The sequence below is a fragment of the Helianthus annuus genome, chromosome 15 (assembly GCF_002127325.2).
Source record: "Helianthus annuus cultivar XRQ/B chromosome 15, HanXRQr2.0-SUNRISE, whole genome shotgun sequence".
Taxonomy (NCBI): domain Eukaryota; kingdom Viridiplantae; phylum Streptophyta; class Magnoliopsida; order Asterales; family Asteraceae; genus Helianthus; species Helianthus annuus.
This window is the reverse complement of record NC_035447.2, coordinates 139,926,351-139,951,022: the sequence shown is the minus strand read 5'-3', so window position 1 is coordinate 139,951,022 and position 24,672 is coordinate 139,926,351. Positions and strand designations below refer to the sequence as shown.

At 37.1% G+C, this 24,672-nt stretch overlaps 3 protein-coding genes and 1 non-coding gene across 5 annotated transcripts; 1 reads left to right on the top strand and 3 right to left on the bottom strand.

Annotated features, from left to right (window-relative positions):
* Positions 1 to 623: 623 nt before the first annotated feature.
* LOC110912672 (MLO-like protein 5) lies at positions 624 to 3,877 on the bottom strand. 2 transcript variants are annotated; one of them, XM_022157448.2, is made up of 13 exons: positions 3,654 to 3,877; positions 3,470 to 3,586; positions 3,328 to 3,385; positions 3,153 to 3,241; positions 2,994 to 3,068; positions 2,833 to 2,921; positions 2,690 to 2,739; positions 2,532 to 2,572; positions 2,254 to 2,427; positions 1,678 to 1,713; positions 1,512 to 1,579; positions 1,295 to 1,355; positions 624 to 1,101 (listed from the first exon to the last, which is right to left on the bottom strand). In XM_022157448.2, exons 1-13 carry the CDS (start codon positions 3,849 to 3,851, stop codon positions 808 to 810), a joined length of 1,350 nt encoding a protein of 449 aa, XP_022013140.2. In that variant the 5' UTR covers positions 3,852 to 3,877; the 3' UTR covers positions 624 to 807. The 2 variants fall into 2 exon arrangements, with proteins under 2 accessions (XP_022013140.2, XP_035839654.1); XM_035983761.1 differs by lacking the exon at positions 1,678 to 1,713.
* A 2,312-nt stretch (positions 3,878 to 6,189) lies between these two features.
* Positions 6,190 to 9,729, top strand: LOC110912671 (ruvB-like 2). The gene is made up of 3 exons (XM_022157447.2): positions 6,190 to 6,331; positions 7,212 to 7,583; positions 8,548 to 9,729. Exons 2-3 carry the CDS (start codon positions 7,225 to 7,227, stop codon positions 9,584 to 9,586), a joined length of 1,398 nt encoding a protein of 465 aa, XP_022013139.1. The 5' UTR covers positions 6,190 to 6,331; positions 7,212 to 7,224; the 3' UTR covers positions 9,587 to 9,729.
* A 2,524-nt stretch (positions 9,730 to 12,253) lies between these two features.
* On the bottom strand, positions 12,254 to 12,325 carry TRNAD-GUC. The gene has a single exon. It is a non-coding gene; the product is annotated as a tRNA-Asp (tRNA).
* Positions 12,326 to 12,834: 509 nt separating this feature from the next.
* On the bottom strand, positions 12,835 to 24,378 carry LOC110912669 (protein S-acyltransferase 21). The gene is made up of 10 exons (XM_022157444.2): positions 24,000 to 24,378; positions 23,131 to 23,247; positions 22,928 to 23,051; positions 16,492 to 16,691; positions 15,495 to 15,563; positions 15,330 to 15,401; positions 15,068 to 15,196; positions 14,707 to 14,787; positions 13,829 to 14,035; positions 12,835 to 13,747 (listed from the first exon to the last, which is right to left on the bottom strand). The coding sequence occupies exons 1-10, from the start codon at positions 24,042 to 24,044 to the stop codon at positions 12,944 to 12,946; spliced, it is 1,848 nt and encodes a 615-aa protein (XP_022013136.1). The 5' UTR covers positions 24,045 to 24,378; the 3' UTR covers positions 12,835 to 12,943.
* Between the last annotated feature and the right edge of the window lie 294 nt (positions 24,379 to 24,672).

The window sequence follows — 24,672 nt, the reverse complement described above, 5'->3', positions numbered from 1 at the left end:
ACACAAGTTGTGTATAAGATACAATTTATTTTTTAAGAGGTAAATGTCTGCAGTCTGCGGACCACATCTGCAAACATCTTTAGAAGAAGAGGTGGACTAAACCTCTACAGTCTGCAAAGAAGGTTGTTTGTTTTTTTAACATATGTAGACTTCTAATATAAACTGGCAGTGGTGTACGAACGGTGGTGGTGGATGGTCGTGGTGGACGGTGGTGGGTGATGGACGTGGACGGTGGGTGGTGGTGGGTGGTGGACGTGGACGGTGGGTGGTGGTGGGCGGTGGACGGTGGTGGTGGTGGTAGTGGTGATGGTGGTGAATGGTGGTGGTGTTTAACCCACCTTAGAAGATTTTAAAAGTTGTTGGGCCAAGTCTGCACCAAGAAGAGCTCGCGCAAACGTTTTTTAATGAAATTTCTTCGGAAAAACAAACAGTCTGCAGATGGCAATGTTTGCACTGCACAGAAAGAATAGCCTGCGCAGATCTTTTTTAGAAAAACAAACACCACCTAAATATCTCGGTTAGGGATTACATGTTCAAATTCCCGAAAGGACCAAAGTTGGAACATCCAAATTTGTGATGTCATCATAAAGAAAAACAATGTGAATGATATAGTTACATTGGAATGAAGAACAAAACCAAAATATGTACCATATAACAATAGAACCATGTTTTGGGTAAGCATTTTTAGCAATGTACCTCTTTTAAACAATAATCATAAATATTAACACCATTGTTGGATGTTAACATCTTGCATCATATTCTAGTATTAGATTCATATTTAACAACAGATTCAATGTAAGCTATAGATCAAAGGAGATTAGGGGTCGAGGTGGTCGACTTTTCTTTGTCTTTGTCTTTGTCTTTGTCTTGCGGAATGTCTACACTGGCGGTTACTTGAGCGGATTGAGTAGGCGAATCGCTAGTTGGTGGAGTGCCATGCGCTTGAGCATTTCCTGATGGAGAGTTTAGTTTCAAACTCTTAGTAGGAAGATGACCAGATCGCCCCTTCGATTCTCTCCTTTTTGATGCATTTTTGTGCCAATGCTTAAGAGCTTTTGAAGTTTGGTCATCAAATATAGACCTCTTCATCTTAGATCCCATCTGCACACCAAAAGAACACAATAAACATAAATCACACGCCTTTGTGCTAGTCCCAAAGTAGACAAGAGTGCGCAAGTAAGAACATGATTTTGTTGCATAATATACCAACGTACTCATGACCTTGGTGTGTTTTGAGTCACTAAAAGATAAGTATTAGTAAAATAATTAGATAATCATTAGCAGTTAGAAGTACCTGTGAAATAAGAGCATAGAGTGGAAGGATGCTGTAGGCGCATAATATTTGAACAACAATTCTGTCCATTCAAAAATATAATAATCTTCAAGCTTGCAGAATAATAACTTTCATATTTTAAATATAAAAATTGTAGTAAAATAATGTTGTTGAAACAAGAACAATAGAGCTCACTTTTAAATCTTTATTTTTTGTAAAAAAAAAAAGAACAACTTACCCAATTATAACTCTACCATATTGAAGAAAGGGTTTTTCATGAAAGCAAGAGTCAAGTCCAAACTCATACTGTAAGCAGACAATAAGACATTAAAAGCTTGATAGATCTTTACTAGTTAGTATTGGATGTATGCGCGTTCGCGTGAAAAAGAAAGAAAAATGGTTACCCATATCCAGAAGAAGTGTGTTATCTCAAATGAGTTCTGAAAGAATAAAACAAATATTACAATTCACAGGCTACCAAATTACTCAAGTTGCAAATAGTTCTATTGGGTAACGAGTCAACACAGGTTATTTTTGTATGGGTTAAGTTGAGCCAGAAAGGTTTTTTTTTTTTTGTCCAAAATTCTAATTATTTGTATATGTATATGATTTTCAGAAGTCTATGCATTAAAAATGCAACTGAACTCATTTTATTTTAAGCTACTTTTTAAATTGTTGGAAGTAATATAATTTTTTATTTTTTGCATCTGCCAAATTTGATCACCAAAAGTATATTCTTTTAATAATACCCTTTTTTTAATCTGACCCGTTAGATATGTAACATACTACCTCAAATCGACTCATTTATCAGTAAATGGGTCGAAATGGGCCCTTCTAGTCACAAGGGTTGTATTGCTGACATGGTACAACAACCCATTTAAATTTACTGAAAAAGTTGTGATTTCAAATAAGCATATGATACGTAAAAAGAAAAAAAAAAAAAAAAAAAAAAAAAAAAAAAAAAAAAAAACGGTAAATACCATGAAGAGCGTGAGCTGAATAAGATAAAGAATTAGTGAGGGGTCCAGAAACCAAAAATGTTTATCTGTTACTTGCACAAGGGGTATTCCTTGTACAACTGCATGCCTTTCTTGAATTTCAATAGCCATTTGTGCTATAATTGCTTGAAGCTTTGTTCCAACTGCTAATATTATCTTTAGCCACAATAAACGGTTAGTTATACATATACTTCTTTCACAAAGTAAAAAAAAAAAATTATGTATTTGTCAATTTTCTCAAGAAATGAAGAAATCCTTACGACAACAGGAAATAGAGATAGCCAAATCATAGCGTGAGTTCCTGCGATATGAACATTGATTAATGGTGAGAATTTTTCGGCAATATTATCCATTTTGACTCTGCCACTTGTAGTAGAAACAAGGCATATGGTAAAGAAGTTCAAGAGTAAAACTTAACCTTCAACATTAGCAAACAGATAAAGGACCGCAGTCGACCATAAGAGCGGGCTGAAAATGGATTAACATTATTCACAAGGCAAAAAAAAAAAAAAATTAATTATAATAATTTTCAAATTTAGAAAAATATGTATAACTAATTACCTGATTCCCACAATTACTTTAAAATCATCTTCCAGTGACCTTTTGATGTATTTTTGAAAGTTGAATTGACTGCCTGGCGCTAAATGAACCTGTACATGCAATTCAAGAAAGTCAATGGAGAAAGAGTTGACTAAAAATTTGAAAATTTTTGTAGAACTCACAGAGATAAAGCCATGGCGCATGGTAAAGTAATCCGATCTACCAACAGAAGTAAAGAATTGCCGAAAGAAGCAAATCTGAAATGAACGATTTGCTAATTAACGATGAACACAAATGAAGACGAAGAAGAAAAATAAATGTATAATGAATGTCCTACTTACAATGTAGAAGAATATTGGTAATCCAGTCAATTTAGTAGCATGACCTTTAACAAAAGATGTTTCTTTTGTAAGCCGAAACTTAGAAGGATCTGCATATAAGAATTACAAACAAAAATATCATTAATAATAATAATAACAAACAAAATAATATCTTAAGAAACTTTTGATGACATACCATGTGCACTTGCTTGTTGCTGCAAGATATCTTTTTCCCAAACTTTCCATTCGCGTATCTGCATCAAAGAAATCAAATATTTAATCATTTTTTAAATGGAAGTTTTTTTTTTGGTAAAAAAAGATACTGAAATTGTTGTTACCTTTGCTCTGCCAACAATCATAGTGAGGGCACTATAAATAACATGAAAGACTGCCAAGAAGAAAATGAATATGTGGAGTTGATGCAATCCGGTAACAGTTATAAGCGCCTCATATCCCTAACCAGAGTTTGAACAAATTAAAAACAAAACCTTAAAAAATAATTTAAAGTTAAAAAAATCTTACGGGCTTGCATGGTTTTGGTGGGTCGTCTCCTGCTAAACGTCTTTGATCATACCATAAGAGCTTGCGACGGGTATCTTCCTCGTCTCCTTCATCATCAAGTGGTGCTTTACCGTCAGGTTGTTTCTTGCAAGGCAAGAAATCTTTTGTAAGAACCTTAGAAACACAAATGGCAGCAATGTAGTTCTGACAAAATGTCATCAGCAGAGATATAAATCCAAGGATCATCAGTTCTGCATAACGTACGTACCATCAAATAAATACATTAGTATTATTATTATTCTAATACTATATTTATTAAGATAATAATATAGTTTTTAGTAAAATGACGTTATTAACATTTGAATACATGTTTGATGACATCTGACCTGTTACACCTAGTTGACCCGTTTCATATTTATATTTGACCCGTATGGACCCATTTCCATATAAATGGGTTGAAATTGCAATCTGTTGTTTAGCCTCAGTTTGACCATTTTATATAAATGATTATAAATAAAACCATACTATTAAAATAAATAAAATGACTTAGGACATTGTAAACATATGTTAGACCTGTTTGGACCGTTTCATTTATAGCGATATTGTTAATATTTATCCTACCCGTCATCAATCAAATACAAACGCTTGCGGATCAAGAAGCGTATTCTTACCGGTTTTGATCTTCTCCAACGCTTCAAGCAGCCCGACTTTATGCCTATGTTTTAAATACTGAAAGAAAACAAATTAAATAAATGTGTGTCAGCACAATGAGATAAATAAAACACACAATAAAAAAATTAATATAATTTGTGTTTTATGATCTATTTACATACATGTCCAACATGATGCAGGATCTTCTCCAACATGATGGAGAGTATAACAATGATGGCGCAAACCATAGCCACCGACCACGTGGCCGTTTCATCTAACCCTCTACCAGCTCCCATTTCAACCTTAAACTTTTACAAACAAACAAATCTTTCTTAAAAAAACTGCAGCTTCCTCTCAAACATCATATAATAATAGTCGAAACGCGTTCCAAGATGATGAAAACACAAGAAAGAAAAGAAAGAAATTTTTTTTCTTTATGGGAAAAAAGAAGATTGATCTTTTTTCTTTCTGGTCCAGACAGAAATGGACCAACAAATGTATATTTTGGGAGTCAAACTGTTGAAAAAAACATATTTCCTCATATTCTTACATTACTAATTATTTCAGAACCAATTAACCAGAGTGTTAATAGGGAATTCAGTTACATGACAATAAATCTTGGCCACAAAATATGTTTAAGCACAATGCACCCTCCTCAATTTATTGTTAATCACTATGGTGCCCCCTTAGAATCTACAAGGGTTAAATTGACAATTTTTTAGTAAAGAGTTGAATGGATTTGGATTTTCAGTTGCTAAAAGAATCTAGTATTTTATGATATGTTTGGATCAGTAGGGGTGTTAAAATCCGAAGTGTTCGTGGTTGACAGATCGAACCCGAACACGATAAGAACCTAACAATCGTGGGCATAAAGTATTTCAAAATTACGGGCTGACACGAAAACAACCCGTTTAACCCAATCTTTTTTATGTCAATCAATCATACCCAGTAAAATCCCACAAATAGCAAAGCTATTGGTAGGGTCTGAGGAGGGTGGGAGGTAAGCACACCTTACCTCTACCTCTAGGGATAGAGAGGCTGCTTCCAGTGAGACCCTCGGCTCCAAAACACACAGGAAAGAAATAAATAGAACATGAGGTGTGTGTATGTGTATGAAGCTACCAATATAACATGAGTGGTGAAAGAGTGCATGGTAAACAAGACAAATATAACAACACAAACAACCTATACACATAGGGGGTGTTTGCCTAAGCTTTTCCACACCCCCTTTTAACTTATTGAATTTTACAAAAAGCTAACAAGTAGAAAAGGTGTTTGGCAAACCCGAAAAGAGTTTTTAAAATGACTTTTTGTATAAGAAGAAAAAGTTAGTTTTAAGCAATGTTTTAAAAACCGGTTTTTAAGTCATACCCGGGTTGTGCTCTAAAATGGTTCAACTGGTTGAATCGGGTTGTATCGGGCGGTTGAACCGGATTACTAGTTAACCCTATAAATTCCATAAAATACAAATTCATCTAAAAAACAATCCAATCTCAATTAGGATTTATGTAACTGATCACAATTTTATCTAAAAACAACTATTTTTATTGTAAACTATTAAGCATTTTAAAAATATTTTTGTTGGTTATAAACAATAGTGCATTGTATGTTGTGAGTAACAATTTCAACAACGACGAAATATTGGAATAGAAGGCACTAGGTTAATTAGCGGAAATATGGAAGATCAATATTACCTTAATATTGTATTTTATTAAAATTAAGAAATCAAATCTTAAAGATAATGCAAACCGGTTCAATGGTTTGAACCGGATTTACCGCCGGTACATAAGATGTACCGTATTCGGGTTTTACCAGCCTTTATCATACCGGTATAACCGGCCGGTATTTAAAACATTGGTTTTTAAGAAGTGAGGATATTATGTCTTTTTGAGCTTTTCAAAAACAAAATTACAAAATTATCCCTGTGACCTACACACATATGAAATCGGTGCCTGCCTGCTGTTTCTTTTCTCCAGAGCCGCCAACAGCGACGCCAGTTCCGGCTCCCAGACATCGCTTTCACGTCCCCTGCTCCTTGTTCCGCTAAGGTCAGACTGATTTGTTCCGGCTGCTGCTGTTTTTGTAAATCAATTTCTGCTTTTGTTTCTACAATTATATGAAATACGATTTATGAAATACTACATCTAATTTCATGTAATTTTAGTAATTCGTTATTCTATTTTGTTATTACATCATGTAATTTACATTTAATAGCTTCGCATTGCATAAGTTTAAAAGTTTATTTTGAACAATTGTTATTTGTTATATGGTGATTCCTTTACTTTTTTGTTTACATGTGTTATCAAATTACTTATTTGGTGTCTTTAGGGCTGTAAACGAACCGAACGAGCCATGTTCGTGTTCATTCATTAAGAAAATGCAGTTGTTCGTGAATTGTTCACGAACACATGTTGAACAGAAGTTTACATTCGTGTTCGTTTGATAAGAAAGTTCAGTTGTTCGCGAATAGTTTGTGAACACTGGTCACGAACACAAACAAATGCAAACAAACACAAGCCGAATATTAAACTTGAAATTAAAATAAAAGTATCAAACGCATCATTAACCTTAAACACCCGACACATTTAAAACTTTTAACAAATTAACATAAAGAAACAAACACGAACGAACACATTAGTGACATTACCAAACGTCCTTTGTTTGTTTCCGTTCATTTAGTCAATCGAACGGAATATCTTGTTTGTGTTCGTTCATTAACTAAACGAACGAACATAAACGAACTTTCCGCCGAACAGTTCAGTTACTGTTTGCTGAACGTTCAGTTCGTTTACAGCCCTAGGTGTCTTTTATCACGTTTAAACAACATAACTCAAAAACTGTGAAATCAAACTGTTACTACTACGCCTTTAGTTTAGTTTCAAATTCTAACGCTTTGGTTTCGGTTTGTCCTAAATGATATTCATCCAGATTATTAACAAAAATGGTGGAACTAAAAGTCTCAGAGAGCCGAGACTTAACCCGAATCGAGCGAATAGGCGCTCATTCTCACATCCGCGGGCTGGGCCTTGACTCAGCCTTAGAACCCCGTGCCAGCTCTGAAGGTATGGTTGGTCAGACCACAGCCCGTAAAGCAGCTGGCGTTATCGTTCAGATGGTGAAGGAAGGTAAAATCGCAGGTCGAGCCGTTCTTCTCGCCGGACAGCCCGGAACAGGCAAGACCGCCATTGCCATGGGCATGGCTAAGTCAATCGGACTCGAAACTCCGTTCGCCATGCTTGCAGGCAGCGAGCTTTTTTCGCTGGAGATGTCTAAAACAGAAGCACTTATGCAAGCTTTTAGGTATGGGTGTCCATTGGTCAGTTTTGTGCTCAAACCAAATAAAAACCGATTTTTTTTTTTTCGGTTTTCACGATGGGTTCGGTTTCAGTTTTGTTATTTGGGATTGAAATTTTTGGGTTTAAATGTTTATTTATGTTAGTTAATGATTAATTGATCATTACACGTTTGAGCCTAAATCATTTAGGCGTAAAAATAAAAAAATTATAATCCATAAGACCAATAACAATCATTAGAAAATTAACAGTTTTTTTCATTATTCGGTGTGGTTTGTTTTTTTTCGGTTTTTTGAAATTACAAAACGGAAACTGAACTGTAAACTTAGGTTTTCAGAAAAATGAAAAACCGAACCGTAGTTTTCTTGTATGGTTTGGTTATTTCTGGGGGTGCAAACAAGCCGAGCAGCTCACGAGTTGCTTAAGATCGGCTCGAGAAAAAGCTCAGCCGAGCCTTATCGAGCCCAAGCCGAGCTTGAGCCTAAAATAAAGCTCGTTTATTCATCGAGCCTGAGCTCGAGCCTGCCATGTGAAGCTCGTCAAGCTTGTCGAGCCTTAGTGTAATGTTAGTTTTTATTAGTATTTAATAAAATTTACACCTTATTTAAAGTTGTCTAATAAACGAGCCGAGCTTATTTAAACTTGTGTATGAGCCAAGCCCGAACCTAAAAATAAGCTTGTTTAGTAAACAAGCCCTAGCCCTAGCTTCACTTATCGAGCTTGCGAGCCTAAACGAGTCTATTATTTATATTATTTTTCTTTAAAATATTAATTAATAAATGATAAACGACCCGAGCCCGAGCTTGAGAAACTACCAACGAGCTGAGCTCGAGCTTTAGCTTTGAAAACAAAGCTCGAACCGAGCCGAGCAAGGCTTGGCTCGTTTGCACCCCTAGTTATTTCGGTTTAGTTTTGTCTGTTAATTTGTTTTCGATTCGGTTAATTGGTCTTCTTCTCATCCGTACTTTTAGGAAGGCTATTGGTGTAAGGATCAAAGAGGAGACTGAAGTGATCGAAGGGGAAGTTGTTGAAATCCAGATCGACCGTCCAGCAGTGACCGGAGCGGCATCGAAAACCGGGAAGTTGACTTTGAAGACGACGGAGATGGAGACGGTGTATGATCTTGGGGCGAAGATGATCGAAGCATTGGGGAAGGATAAGGTTCAGAGTGGCGATGTGATTGCAATCGATAAGGCTTCGGGGAAGATAACGAAACTCGGGAGGTCGTTTTCGCGGTCTAGAGATTATGATGCAATGGGGCCGCAAACGAAGTTCGTACAGTGTCCGGATGGCGAGCTACAGAAGCGGAAAGAAGTGGTGCATTGCGTTACACTTCATGAAATCGATGTTATCAATAGCAGAACACAGGGGTTTCTTGCTCTTTTCACGGGCGACACTGGTGAAATACGAGCGGAGGTCCGAGAACAAATCGACACAAAGGTTGCGGAGTGGCGAGAGGAAGGAAAAGCCGAGATCGTGCCAGGTGTCCTCTTCATCGACGAAGTCCACATGCTCGACATCGAGTGTTTCTCATTCCTAAACCGTGCCTTAGAAAACGACATGGCACCGATACTAGTCGTCGCCACCAACCGAGGAATCACAACCATTCGCGGCACAAACTACAAATCGCCACACGGGATACCAATCGATTTCCTGGACCGACTCCTCATCATCTCCACACAACCCTACACCGAAGAAGACATTCGCAAGATTCTAGATATAAGGTGTCAAGAGGAAGATGTGGATGTATCAGAAGATGCAAAGGTTTTGTTGACGAAAATCGGGGTGGACACATCGCTAAGATATGCGATAAACTTGATTACGTCAGCCGCGTTGGCTTGTCAAAAGAGGAAAGGGAAGGTTGTTGAGATGGAAGATGTTAGTCGCGCTTACGAGCTGTTTTGGGATGTGAAGAGATCGACGCAGTACTTGATTGAGTATCAAAGCGACTACATGTTCAGTGAAGGAACAATGGGGGAGGAAGGTGAAGGCAGCATGATGGTTTCATAATGGTTAAATGTTAGTGATTAAAAAACATATGATGGTTTCAGTGTCGGAGCTACTTAAACAACCTGAATGAATGAAACAAGATAATGCATTTTTTTCATCACTATTTTAATATATGATGTACATACGTTGTGTTTGACTTTAAATCATGATATTCTTACTTAAGTTTTCTGAAAATTTCAACGAGTTTAGAGTGCTACAACAAATTGTTGTTGAAACAAGTGTTACTGAAAGTCTTTCTTTCCGACTTCTACCTCTCTTTGAAAACATATAGACCAAAAGAAGCTTCTATTCATAGGCTTTGAAGGTGACTAACTCTTTCTTATTATTAGTAAGATATGAATGTTTTATATTGAAGGCTCCCTTTCTTTTGGCAGATGCCACATGGCTTAATCGCATATCACTTCTTCAGAAATAGGACACAATAATATAGCGTACATCAGATAAGAGAGTACCCCCTTTATTATAAGACAAGCCCCGCATGTTCTTTCTTACTAGATGGAGGAATCGTCGCTCGACAGCTCGAAAGCGGATTAGTACAAACCCATGTGATATGTATTCGCTTACGTACCAAATGTGCTTCGTCGTACCCCGACTACTCTTCTTTCCCTAGCTTATTTGCCCAACTAAGTGATGGCACTCTCCTAGGCCAATCCTCAATCGACATCAACTCCGTCTTAGCCAGGGCCGGCCCAAGGGTAAGCCAAATGAGGTTTGGGCCTTGGGCCACCAAAACTTTAGGGCCTCCACAATTTGATTAAACCACAATCCATTTATAAAAGATTTAGGGTGTGGGTTATCAACAAATTGATGGTTGGTAGTGTAGTGGTTTTGAGTATGTATGGTTGTTTGTGAGACCCAGGTTCGAATCCTTGGTTCACCACTCTTTTTCTTGTTTTTAAATTTTAACACAATCTTTCAAATAATTACACTTGGGCCCTTCAAGTTTAACTTTCAATTACATACATTTTTTGGGGAAAAAGGCCACAAGATTTTACTTCGCCTTAGGCCACCAAAATGGTTGAGACGGCCCTGGTCTTAGCGAGTCCATATCACCTAGATCTCTTTCTCTTATGTTAGAAATACGTATGTGGTTGACATTAATATTTTATTTGATTGTGAAAAGTAAAACTCAAAAATTCAATTGATTTAAAATACGACACTAGTTTTTTTATAAAACGAATATCAAAACTTACATAAAGATAAACACTTTGCAATAGTCTTTATGAATTTATATAAAAAATTAATAGAAATTTATATAAAACATTAAAAGACAAACTTATATTTTAAGTAACAATAAGTTAAGTTTATTAAGTATATATAAAACATTAATAAACAAAGTTATGTTTTATTTTAAGTAAAAGTCGTAAGTTGTTTTGAAAAGCTAAGCTAAAGTGGCCATAGATACATATCTACGACCATACATTACACCTAAAAACACAATTGTACCCTCTCCTAGAAATCCTTAACCTTAATCTTACGTCTCCATGAGCTCCTATCATGGACCATGTTCTCAGAGAGGTGCAATCTTTGCAAATCCTGCCTAATCCGCTCATCCCAAGTGATTTTTAGGTCTGCCTCTACTCCTCCTCCCCTCCACCTCGAGAGTTTCAACCACTCTAACTGGCTTTATCGTATGCCTTCTCTTCACATGCTCAAACCATCTCAATCTTCCCTCCTTTATCTTATATGATATGCGAGCTACTTCTAACCTCCTCTCCTAACCTTTTTTATATCAATATTCTAAAATTATAAGTTTAAGACAAAAAATACCCATGTATATACAACAAATATGTTTAAATTATATACACTGATGTCAACTTCTCTTCTAAGTTTCTAAATTTTGGCATAAAATACACAACCGTTTTTAAGTTATAACATAAAAAACATTTTATAAAATTAAATAAATAAACAGGTCAACCTGTCAACCCACCATGTTTGCGGGTGACCTGAAACTGGTTGGAACCTGTTTAACCCAAACCCACGAATTTCATGTTAGGTTCGTGTCGTGTTACAAGTACACGTCCCTATATGGATGTGCATTTTAAGGTTTATTAATGTAACTTGTTAATTTATGAAAACAAAAAACTGATTATGATTCTGTAAGAGTTGTTTAAACAAAACTGATTACTGAAACAACTGCAAAACTACCTATCTTAAATTTAAGCACCTCGCGATGGTCACTAAAATGCACATCCAAACTCATCGATGTTACAATATGTAACTAAAAATCTAGTTGGCGCTTTTTTAAATATGTATATTACACACACTAAAAATTTTAAAAATAACATATATTACACAAGGTTTTCAAAGACTTTAAGTATCCGTACCGCACGACAGCACCTACCCGGCATATTGACCATTCGGATCAATGGATAATGCTTCAGATCCTCACACCAGAGTCTTGTCACACAGAATCTACCCCTCGGGGCGAGTAAACAGTGTTTGTCTTTGCAGGTACTCAAGCACTGGCGCAATGTCTTTGCATCAACATATGGCGCCATCGGTGGAGAAGATGGAATAGTTATTCACCCTATGAACAAACAGAACATTGTAATCTTATTAATATATAAACTGAGAACAAAAAGCATTTCATTTCTCCACAAAAAAAAATGAATCTAATAGAACGAGTTTTTAAGGTTTTGAATTTAGATAATAAAAAATCGTAAACGCCGTTGCCGGGGATCGAACCCGGGTCACCCGCGTGACAGGCGGGAATACTTACCACTATACTACAACGACTTGTTGGTTTTAATCTAACTTTAAACTTATAAGATAACTGAACTGGATGGTTATTAAATATTAGTAGCTTAATGCTCTAAGTTTACTGGGTAGTTGATCAGTTATTTAATAAACGAACGAACATAAACAAATATTTTGCTCGTTCATTTATAGTCTCTTAGTTATGTTTATCGTTCATTTACATATTTGAATTTACCTTTTTACTATTAATAATTTTGAACCAATTTTAATTTTCAGCATTTAGATCTTAGAAGCGGGAACAAATTTGATTTTCAGCCCATTAACTTTTTTCTATATTTTAGATCCTCCACTTAATCCAAAATTATTCATTCATTTCTCTTAACAAGTGACCACAAAAAAAAAAAAAAAAAAAAAAAAAAAAAAAACCCGTTCATATAAGGGTTTTTCGGCTAAAGTTAAACGCAAGAATACGAACACGCCTTGTTCAAATTCTTTTGGTTCGTTTACAGAAATAAACGACTGGTTACAAAGATTATATACACTGAACAGAACTGAAACAAATACTTGCAATATTTGAAACCACAAGTGTTTTTTTACAAAAAATGTTGCAAAATCATACATAAATACTAAGATATGGTCTCACCAAAAACAATTTCATTATAACCTAGGATGATTCTGGTTTTGCTCACTTGGAACAAACACTGGTAGCTGCCCACCTCTTTGTGACCTACCTTGCTGATAATAACTCATCGCGGTTGACCCCCTTTGACCACCGCCGACAAGGGGCCCACCAAAGAATATTGACTGACCCGTGTAAGTCAACTCTGTGGCTGTAGCCTGAGAAGACGACCCGCCACCCACGCTTCTTGGAGTTGAAGCGGATACAAACCGGCCCGCTTCTTGATCCCAGTACACGGAGGTCGATCTTGTACTTTCACCGACCGCCAAGTTGTTTATCCTTGGTCCCGGTACGGCCACTGGTTGGACTGTTGTTGGCTCGTTTTTAACGGACAACGGGGATTGATTCGCTGATGACTGGTACACAGGGTTAAAGTGGTCTCTACCTTGTAACGGGTGTGGGCTGCTCGTGTTACTAATACTATGATGGCAAGTTTCGATATCTTCACGACTGGCCCGACTAGGTGGATATGAGCTTTTGGAGTGACTTCTTTTGTAATGTATTGTACTACTCGGGCTGCTTATTATGCTCACGTTGCTACTAGATAAACGGTCAGGATCGTTCGGGTTGTGTTTGGAGCCCAATGGGCGAAGAACAGAGGACGAGGCCCGAGCTTTTGCGCCTGCTTTTACTGCTTCATTTGAATCTAGTTTTGCAAGCTTCCATGCGCTAATTCTCACGGGGCGTTGTGGTAGTTTCTTACTCTTGTCGGGTGGCAGCACTGCGTCGGGGTCGATTGTGGATGGTAGCCGCCCAGGCTCTAGATGAGGAACGACCTCATCCTGATGTCCTAACAATGCGATTTTAGTATAATACTTCACAAAAAAAAATAATAAAAAAAAAATTGAGTTTGTATTAAACACCTGTTGATCCATGAAGATTCTAGGAGGAGTGCACCAAGCACCTTTATGTTGCAGGCTCAAGCCATGTGAGCTTCGGCCACTCATGCCGGTTACAGCAGAGCTTGTGGGTGAAGACTGCAGGCTTTGTTGATCTAGCCCGTCTATTGATGGGCCTGCCGGTTCACTTTGGGTCCTCATTGCAACTACATACTCGTATGTTGTAATGCCCTGCATCAAATATAAATTAATTTATGAGCGCACGCGTGTGTATAACAAACTGCACGAGATGAAAACGAACCTTACACTTTTTTTCTGATTTTAGCAACCACCCTCAGTTTACTGATTTTACAGTAGATTGTAAATTTGCCTATGCGGCACTGATTGATCATTGATGTCATGCCAGCCGCCACATCAAGTGCCAATCCGAAAAAACTAAAATTATTTTTGAAAAATGTATCCTTTATAAAATTTATATTTAAAGATAATTTTTAAATGTTAAATTAAATGCCAAGTGGCATACCAAATCTCAAATAAAATGCATGTGTGTTTTGTGTGTGCTTATACGTATATACTATATATATATATGCCACATTGCATGAATTAAAATGAACTGAAGACGTTTTCCGATTTTAGCAACCAACATTAAATTAGGCGCAAAGAAAGTTTCTGCTTATTTTAGAAAGCACAGTCATTTTAACTGATCGATGATGTGGCACCGTTTGATGTCATGTCAGCCACAGCCACATCCAAAAAATGTTTGAAAATTTTTTAGAGAAAAATTAATTTATAAGTTTAAAAGATGATTGTTAGATGTCAAGTCACAAATGTCATACACCAAAAAAAAAAAAAACTGACAAATAAGACACGTTTAATGCAGTTTTATAGATAGAGAGAGAGACCTTTCGTATGAGAATTATGTGAAAGAAAAAGAGCTCTCCTAGTGGAATGGTGGCCAGAAGAGAAACAGCCGTACAAATCGCCTGCAACAAGGGTAAAATGGGGAAACAACATTATGTCCCGATAGAAAGAATAACTTTGCAAACGATAACAATTTTCATTTTGGTAGAGATGACGATTTCAACCCATACAATTATGCATGGTTCGGTTTTGAGTTGTGTTCACTTTTATCTCTTTTAGATAAGCAAGCTGGTAAAGTAACCAAAAAAATAGCTAAATAAGAAACCCATGTATTTTTAATGCATACGAAATTGATTTTATACATAAAGCTATTGCAAAAAAAAAAAAAAAAGCTATGCATACCACCACAGTTGCAAATGGCGGTCTACTAAAACCATCTCCAAGTCTTTCAGCAATCTGATTTTCCGTAGCTTTTTTATCAACAAAACATCGAACAAGAACAGCAATCCCGACCCCACATTCGAAAGTAAGCTGACACAAAAATGCAATGCAATTTTTTTCAACTAAATCGACATGAAAAGGAAAAGTAGAACAAATCGTTTACAATTTACCAAATATAAAAAAAAAAAAAAAAAAAAAAACCGTTTCTTACTAAATAACTTACCCAAACAAGGCTTACAGCCATCAGGCATACAAATGTAAAGTAATTTTTCCTCCCAACACAATTGTTCAACCACTACACAAGAAATGAAATATAAAGAAATTAATTAGAATTAAAAATTACAAAAATTGATCATGCACTTTTCTTTTCTCCATATTTGGACGTTACCCGACAATGATGATCAAACCCATCAACACATTTATCACAACTTCTGCAGTGTTTGCTGTATTTGCGCACCTAAAAAAAGAAAAAAATGATTATGAAAATATGTTTATCAATAACTGTATTAGATAATTCACATAATTAATACAAGGTTCATCACTTCAACAATCTAAGATGGTTTGAGAAAAGAAAAATACCCAGAGTTATATTATATATATGTATTCATTATCAACATCTCTATGCATTAAAGGTTGTACAATGTGCTTTGTAAAAAAAAAAAAAAAAAATCATTCTTTTCTTTTTTTACTTTTAACCCCTATACTTTTCTTTTTTACAAACTTGTAGCAAAATAATTTTCATTTTTATTAAAGGTTGTACAATGTGCTTTGTAAAAAAATAAAAAATAAAAAAAATTCATTCTTTTCTTTTTTTACTTTTAACCCCTATACTTTTCTTTTTTACAAACTTGTAGCAAAATAATTTTCATTTTTAACCCCAACACTTTTCCACTTTCAACTTTGGTCCCCTATACTTTTCATCTTTTACAAATTTATCATTTTACGTTTTATTAATTATCAACATCCCTATGCATTAAAAGTGTACAATGTGCTTTGTAAAAAAATAAAAATAAAAAAAATTCATTATTTTCTTTTTTTTACTTTTAACCCTTATACTTTTCTTGTTTTAAAACTTGTAGCAAAATAATTTTCATTTTTAACCACAACACTTTTCTACTTTCAACTTTGGTCCCCTATACTTTTCATCTTTTACAAATTCATCATTTTACGTTTTGGTCTAAATTTCGTGAGTTAACAGGCTATAACGCACATGTGTGTTTCAACGTTTTTACCTCTATTTTTTTGTCGTTTAATGGCCCTATGGCCCTGTCGCAAAGCGCAGGTCCTAGGTTAACACGCCACAACGGGCGTGCGTGGTTCAACTTTTTTACGTTGAAAAAAAATAATAAAAAATTCAAAGAAAATAAAAATGTTAAAAAAAATACCTCTGCATTGCACAATGTGCAGAATAAAGCTTCTTCTTCCCATCCTTGTTGCATGTCTTCATCATTTCTACAATCCTCAATAACAATACAACCACAAAGTAATCCCCCAATTTTTGAACAACAACCAGAACTATTTTTATCATATATTCCACCATTTTGAAAACCCGTTTTGCTCGGTTCTCCAACAGAAGATCCATTTCCTGATATACAAACACACGTTATAGTTCGAATTCAAGATTTTCATAATATTAGGGTTTAGATTTTAAATAAATAAATAAAATTAGCATTTTGTTTGTGCAAGAGATGTTTTAATTTTGGTTGCATAGTTGTTAATGACGAATAGAAACAAAGAGCGATAAGGTACCTATATGAATCAGTTTATATAAAAATAATCGGTATTATTGAATTATGATAGAAGATTACAACCAAATATATAGAGAACCTAAATACACTTAGATACCCTATACAATATATAAAACATCAATAATAAACTTAACATAGCCGACATAGTCTAATACTTCCCCGCAAGTTCAAGGCGGTTAGCAATCTGTAACTTGGACCGCAAAAATTCAAACTTTTGAGAAGATAGAGGCTTCGTGAAGATGTCGGCTATTTGGTCCTTTGTGGAGATGAACTTAACATTGAGATTGCCCTGAGTAACTTGTTCACGAACAAAGTGATAATCAACTTCAACATGTTTAGTACGAGCATGAAACACTGGGTTAGCAGTGAGATAAGTAGCGCCAAGATTATCACACCAGAGCGTTGGCGCCTCGCTGTCCAAACCAAGCTCACGAAGAAGAGACTTTAGCCAAAGTAATTCTGCAACAGTGTCTGCAATCGCCTTATACTCAGATTCCGTTGAGGAGCGAGAGACCGTTCATTGTTTGCGAGCAGACCAAGAAATAAGATTTGAACCCAGGTAGATAGCAAATCCCCCCGTCGAGCGACGGTCGACTGGGCAACCTGCCCAGTCAGAGTCGGAAAAGGCCTGTAGATCGGTAGCCCAATGAGAACCAGAGAAGGTTTGGAGGCGATAGCCCGTGTTGTGACGAATCCAAAGACCCATGTTGATTGTACCTTTCAAATAACGCAGAATCCGTTTCACACTAGTCCAATGATTCTCGGTTGGGGCGTGCATGAACTGGCAAACCCGATTGACGGCAAATGCAATGTCAGGGCGAGAAAGGGTAGCATACTGAAGAGCTCCAACCGTGTGCCTGTACCGAGAGGGATCATCCAATAACGGACTATCATCAGGTAGTAAAACCTGAGATGTGCTCATAGGGGTGGAGATGGGTTTGCAATCCGCCAAACCTGATCTATGTAAGATGTCTGCAACATATTTCTTCTGTGAGAGAACAAGATCAGAATTTTTGTGAACAACTTCCACCCCAAGGAAATAATGTAGTTGCCCCAAATCCTTAAGAGCAAAAAGGGAATTGAGACGACCAATAAGCATGTCAATAGTATTGGAGTTGTTACCCGTAATGATAATATCTTCAACATACACAAGAAGATAAACCAGAGAGCCCGAGGAGTTTAGGATAAACAGCGAAGGATCTGTCTTGGACCCATAAAACCCTAGTTGATGAAGGGCAGTGGACAATTTATTGAACCAGGCACGAGGAGCTTGTTTAAGACCATATAAAGACTTATTCAGGAGACAAACATGGTCCGGTTTAGTTGGATCAACAAAGCCCGGCGGTTGACGCATATAAACGGTTTCCTCAAGATCGCCATGCAGAAAGGCAACTGTCGCAGGGACCATTTATTAGTGACAGCTAAGGACAAAATGGTCCGAATTGTAGCAGGTTTGATAACAGGACTAAACGTCTCATGGTAGTCCACACCATGTTGTTGATTGAAGCCTTTGGCAACTAGACGCGCCTAATACCTGCTAACCTTGCCATTTTCATCAGTTTTCAACCTGTAAACCCATTTCAACCTGTAAACCCATTTACAATCAACAATGTTAGTATTAGGAACTGGGGGCACAAGAGTCCACGTACCATTCTTATGAAGTGCGTCCAACTCCTCGGACATAGCATGACGCCATTCAGCATACTTGTTAGCAATGGTAAAATTGGTTGGTTCAACAGGCTTGGATGAAGTAGTGGCCGCATAGGCAGCCGGGTTATAACGGTCAGGTTGTTTAGGGTTCGGTCGAAGATTAGAAGGCCGAGGCCTGGGCATTTGGGTCGTAGATGGGTTAGGACCAGTAGAGTGTTGGGCCGTGGGTGTTTGGGTCGAAGGAGTAGGATCAGTAGTGTTTTGGGCCGTGGGTATTGAGGCCGAAAAAGTATTTTGGCCCGTTGGTGGTTGGGCCAAAGCGGGCGAATTTGGTGGAGGTGGTGAGTGAATGGGGTGGGCCGATGGCTGTTGGTGGGTAGGTGAGGAAGGAGATGATAAGTGTGTAGAGTTAGGCTCAGGTGGGAAGCCGGGTGGAGGGTTGGGAAAAATGGAGATGTATAGAGAAGTGGGTGTAGGTGACGGGTTGGGGTTTGGTGAAGGTTGATAAGGAAAGACATGTTCATTGAATCGGACATGTCGGGCAATATAGATGCATTCAGTGGAAGGATCAAAGCACCGATAGCCATGGTGAGAAAGGCTATAGCCAATAAATACACAGGGAGTGGAACGAAATTCTATTTTGTGACGGTTGTAGGGGCTAAGGTAAGGAAAGCATTGAGAGCCAAAGACTCGCAGAAAGGAGTAATCAGGTTTGCGATGAAAGACAAGTTCAAAGGGAGACTTGTTGGATGAGACACGTGAAGGAAGCCGATTGATTAGGTAAACGGCAGTCTCACAAGCAAAATGCCAGAAACGCTGAGGAAGGCTTGATTGAGCCAATAAGGAAAGACCCGTTTCAACAACGTGCCGACGTCGACGCTCAACAAAGCCGTTTTGCTCACTGGTGTGAGGACAAGAACGTCGATGAATGATGCCAAGGTCGCGACAAAGGTTGGTGAGGGAGCAAAATTCACCCCCCCCCCCAATCAGATTGAATACATTTTAATTTGGTGTTGAATTGACGTTCGGTCATGGTGATGAAATTTGTTAAGATTGCATAAACATCAGATTTTTGTGTTAAGGGATAAATCCACATATATCGAGTACAATGATCAACACATAATAAGAAATAACGGTGACCATCAAAGGACGGTGACGGTGACGGACCCCAAACATCACAATAAATAAGATCCAAAATATTATGACTGCGAAAATTAGAATCAGGTAAATGCAATTTAGATGATTTTCCCATTTGACAAGAAGAACATAAATTATTTAATAATTTGTCTGAAACAGGTAAAGAACAATGAGAAACAACTGAACGAAAAACTTGAGCATGGGGATGTCCTAAACGTTGATGCCAAATACTTGAAGAAGCTTTGACAGCAGTGAAAGCAACCTTGGGCAGAGACTTGAGTTGTGGAAGGCAGATAGAGTACAAACCCTGTTCACTGGGGCCGAGACGAGGGTAGTGCGTGTAGACTCGTCCTTCACAACAAAATAAGCAGACTGAAATTCAAAATAAACATCATTGTCAAGACAAAATTTTTGAACTGATAAAAGATTATGTAAGGGCAGGAACATGAAGAATGTCGGAAAGGTTAAAGGTTTTGTTTGAGGAATAGATTTTGGACGACCCAATATGAAAAATGGATAGAGAGTTACTATTGCCAACAAGTAAGGAATCATTACCATGATATGCCTCTGAGTTGTCCAAGCTTGATAAGTCTGGAGTTCCATGATAGTTTGCACCAGTGTCAGGCTTCCAAGTGCTTCCAGAAGATGAAGCAGCATCCGAGAAGGCTGTAAAATTGGCCTGGGGTGGGGGCCGATTCTGCTGAATAGGCTGACTTGGGCATTGAGATGGCAAGTGACCGATTCCGCATCGGTTACAATGACCGTATACGGTATTCTGAGTGGAAGCCCATGAAAATTGTTGTGTACCACCATTGTCTCTAGACCGTGAAGTGAATGAACCACGTGAGTTATACCTCGATAATGACCACGAGAACTCCGACCACCACGGTTTATATGGAAGGAACGAGATCCAAAACAAGCCTGGGGACGTGGTGACGAAGTGGAATTGAGCTGGTAACCCAATTAAGAAGCCATCAGTTGGATGTTTTGAAGTTGTTGCAATTGTTCAAGGTTCGGTTGGGTAGGCACAGGATTGGTGGCAGCCGAAAGCGGTTGTGGAGATGGGGAACTCGTTGCAAGGAGAGCCTGTGGGTTAGTGTTCATCAGTTTGGTGACCACAAAATCATGATCACATAACAAAGCATAGATTTCGTGAAAAGAGACAGGTGGTTGACGAGCCAACAGGTTTGTCTTTAAGCCATTGTATTCTTCTCGTAGCCCTGCAAGAGTTAACATTACGAGATCTTTGTCTTTTACCGGTTCTCCGATATTGGCAAGAGCGGTTGCATATTCTTGTGCCCTGCAGATGTAATCAATAGGTTTTTCATCGCCCTTCACAGTAATGCGTAGAAGCTGACTTTTGAGAGTAAATCCGTGAGAAGCAGTGACTGGCGCATAAGCCCGTTCCAGAGATAACCAGACTTCTCTAGATGTTTTCCCTTGAATGTGTTGGTACGAATCTTCAGACACGGTGGAAATAATCAGCGTGCGGATGTGAACATCGTTTGAAAGCCAGGGCTTATAGCTGGGGTTATCGGTTGTTGCACCTTCAACAGTAACTTTTTGTTCTGGACATGGAATCGTTCCATCAACACAGCCGAAGAGATTATGGGAGGTTAAGAAGGATTCGATCATAGATCTCCAATAACCATAATTAGTGGGCTTGAGAGTGAAAGCGAATTTGTGAGAATTATGGGTAGTCTTTTCTTGGTTTGAGAATACAAGTATTGCTGCCATTGAATCAAATTATTGACCGGAAGTTGCGTCGGCAGGGGCTGTTAGGCGGCAGAAGCTGGTTGACGGCAGTAGGGTTTTAGGGCAGAAGCTGGTTACGGCAGAATTTTTTGGAGCTGATTTGGCTCTGATACCAAATCAGTTTATGAAAAAGTAATCGGTATTATTGAATTATGATAGAAGATTACAACCAAATATATAGAGAACCTAAATACACTTAGATATCCTATACAATATATAAAACATCAATAATAAACTTAACATAGCCGACATAGTCTAATAATATGCTACATAGCGAATAGCGATAAATAGCTATACACTAGCAAAAAAAATTTAAAAATTTTATATGTATATTATATCAAAATACCCTGGTATATATGCTATTTTACATGTATATTTAAAAAAAAACCTAACATCCAGCTAATTTATAGCTATGTTTAATTGCTATTTACATTAAAAAAAATAAAATAAATAAGGAGTATCTATTCTCGCTATCAATCGCTACAACCCTAATAGCGACACTAGACCTATACGCTACGTAGCGCTCTATAGCGATCGCTATGATCGCTATTGACAACTATGTTGGGTTGGAATATGTTTTTAATTTGATTTTGTTTAAAAGTTTCTGTCTTTTATTTATTTAAAGAATATGTTCCTTGCGTGAAGAAGGTTGAAGAAAGGGGTAAAATTACCCAAAAGCACATCTTGTGCACGGCATGCGTTAGGACATAACCTTAAAACTAACCGGAATTGTTAAAATTGACGATTTTGTGCTTTATTCTGCAGTTTAACTAATTTGGACTAAGAACTTGTAATTTACTCCACTTTTTTGTCCTTTTTTTATTTTTTGGAATAACTAGGGTCTTAGTCCACGCATTGCGGCGTTACGTTACCGCGAGCATTGGATCATATCGGTTCGGTTCGTTATAGTACATGTACGATACATGCACTTGGTATAGAAATCAACAACTGTTTTAAATCGATAGAAAACGACAAAAATGAACACCAGTATCGGGCACCGATGTTATTCGAACGATATCAATCGGTTCAGATCGTCATGGTACTGGTACCAATATTTATTTATCGTCGCAGACAGGAATAAATTATTATTAAAAAATAAATAAATGCTTAAAAATAAAATCAAGATATACATAAACACTTTATAAAGTCAAAACACTATTCATCAAGCCTTTCAAGTTTCAATTAATATGTAAATGTAAATAATTAATGTGAACAAAGTTTGTAATTACTCATCACTTTTTTGTCCTTCATTTTACTTTTATAAATAATTAGATAGATCACAAAAACAACACTAATAGAATAATAACCTAAATTTTATTTTAATAAAGCAATATTACGAGTTTGAAAACACTTTGGGTGACTGAACAATTTGGCCCATTTCAGTTTTAGCTGAGTAGTTTTTTTTACCCCAATTGACCCGTTCGAGATCAATCACAACCTAAATTGACCATTAAGTAAGAGTAATATGAAAAAGATGTTCCTATGCAAAGAATAAACAAATATATATATATATGAAAATTCAATGACTAACCAGGATTTTCTTCTGTGGCGTTATGTGATCTATAGGGTGAAGCCCTATCTGGTTCAATCAAAATTCCAGGATCGGCAGGATCAATAGCTGTGCATCTTACGTAAAGAATGAATACACACAGAGCCTGAAACACAATAATAAAAGTATTAGGAACAACATGCTCAAAATGTGGATAATAGTTGAAGGGCAAAAGGGTCATTTACCAAGAAGGAATAGACACCAATGGCCACATGTTCATAGATATCTTCCTTTCCAAGAAAAGGTGAGAAAAATGCATAGAAGGCAACCGACAGTAAGAAGTATACCGTAATAGCCACCACCTACAAATTGATTAAAGATAGCACATTTGTTAGTGTCAAATGATGTGTCTTTTAATGTTAAGCTGAATAGACGGAAAAAAAAAGGAATTTGATAACCGTGATGAACGTGCAAAAAACGATTAAACTTCAACGTAACATCTTCAGGTTACAATATTGAATAATTACCTAACAGAAAGTGAGAACTCCACAGAAGCTTGGATAAACAAAAATCCAAATTACACAAAGAGGTACTAGAATCAACCACATCATATTCATATTTCATGTGTGCGTAAATACAAGTAAAATTACGGTCAAAATAACTATACTAACTAACATCCTTGCCTTTTGTTGGTTGTGACCAATAACAGCAACAGGATTCACTTTTAGGCCACTATTAGCGGTAACCCTTTCGAAAAATCCGAAAATATTATGTTTTATTTCTGGCATTGCTGCTTTTACACTCGGAGGCCGAATGTAATGTTTCATAAAGTTAACCACTCAGTTTAGCAAGCAAACTGATACCCCTGTGCACTAAACTTGATGATTTTTTGATAGAATTCGGTGCTCGGTATTTAGACAAATTCTTTCACATTTATCATCAACCTAACCGTTGCTCCAGCCAGGTTGGACCCTATATGTACCACATCCTATGCAGTTAAATAGCACAAAATCTTTCCAAGTACAAGTCGTCAGATAGAGGCAAATCCTATGAACATATAAAAGCTGCTGCTCTGTGACATTACAAAATCCACACACAAACAACAAATCCAAACCTGAAAAGTATGAGCAGGAAGTTCCCATCCATGCCGCCTAGCCATGACCAACCAACCAAACTCAAAACCCCTCAGACCAACATCAAGAACACTAAACCCACAAAACCCACCACAGTGTGGCTTCAATCTAGTCAAAAAAATGAAAACTTTGAGTCAATGGTAAGGAACCCAGTTGGGTTTTTGAAATTTTAGGGTTTGTGTGGGAATGTGGTATTCACCAATGGGTCGTGGAAGAAGGAGGAGAAATTGGGGGTTTGTTGGGGTGTGATTTATGATCCAGAAGAGCGTCGTAATATGCATTTGATTGATTGCAGAATCTGTTGTGGGTTTAGTGGTAAGTTGAGAACACAGTTTGGTGGTCAAACTTGTGGACCAGTAATGAGTAGTTATAAAATGATTTCATATTTACCTAGTGAAAAATTAAACACATATTTGACCCAAGTATCCTAGAGCTTCTCCTATTCAAGTTTTAGGATATTTTTTTTTTTTCGGAGAAGAGAGAGTATGTGACATGTGATCTGAACTAGAAAGTATGTTAATGTTATTGCGTAAGAATGATTAAAATCATCTCAATTAAGTACGTTTAACTATAGAATTGTTTTCTGGTCCACAACTAATATGTTTAAAATGCGTTAGTGACATTTGAGATTCCTTATAGCCCAACATCTCCTGT

Coding starts and splice junctions, on each gene's coding strand:
- LOC110912672 (XM_022157448.2), bottom strand. CDS start 3,851: ATGACATTTTGTCAGAACTACATTGCTGCCATTTGTGTTTCTAAGGTT. Junction 3,386..3,469: donor TGATTGTTGGCAGAGCAAAG/GTAACAACAATT, acceptor TCTTTGATGCAG/ATACGCGAATGGAAAGTTTG. Junction 3,069..3,152: donor TACCAATATTCTTCTACATT/GTAAGTAGGACA, acceptor CGTTCATTTCAG/ATTTGCTTCTTTCGGCAATT.
- LOC110912671 (XM_022157447.2), top strand. CDS start 7,225: ATGGTGGAACTAAAAGTCTCAGAGAGCCGAGACTTAACCCGAATCGAG. Junction 7,584..8,547: donor GCACTTATGCAAGCTTTTAG/GTATGGGTGTCC, acceptor CCGTACTTTTAG/GAAGGCTATTGGTGTAAGGA.
- LOC110912669 (XM_022157444.2), bottom strand. CDS start 24,044: ATGGCTAGGCGGCATGGATGGGAACTTCCTGCTCATACTTTTCAG. Junction 15,402..15,494: donor GGTTTGATCATCATTGTCGG/GTAACGTCCAAA, acceptor TTTCTTGTGTAG/TGGTTGAACAATTGTGTTGG. Junction 14,788..15,067: donor CGCCATTTGCAACTGTGGTG/GTATGCATAGCT, acceptor CCCTTGTTGCAG/GCGATTTGTACGGCTGTTTC.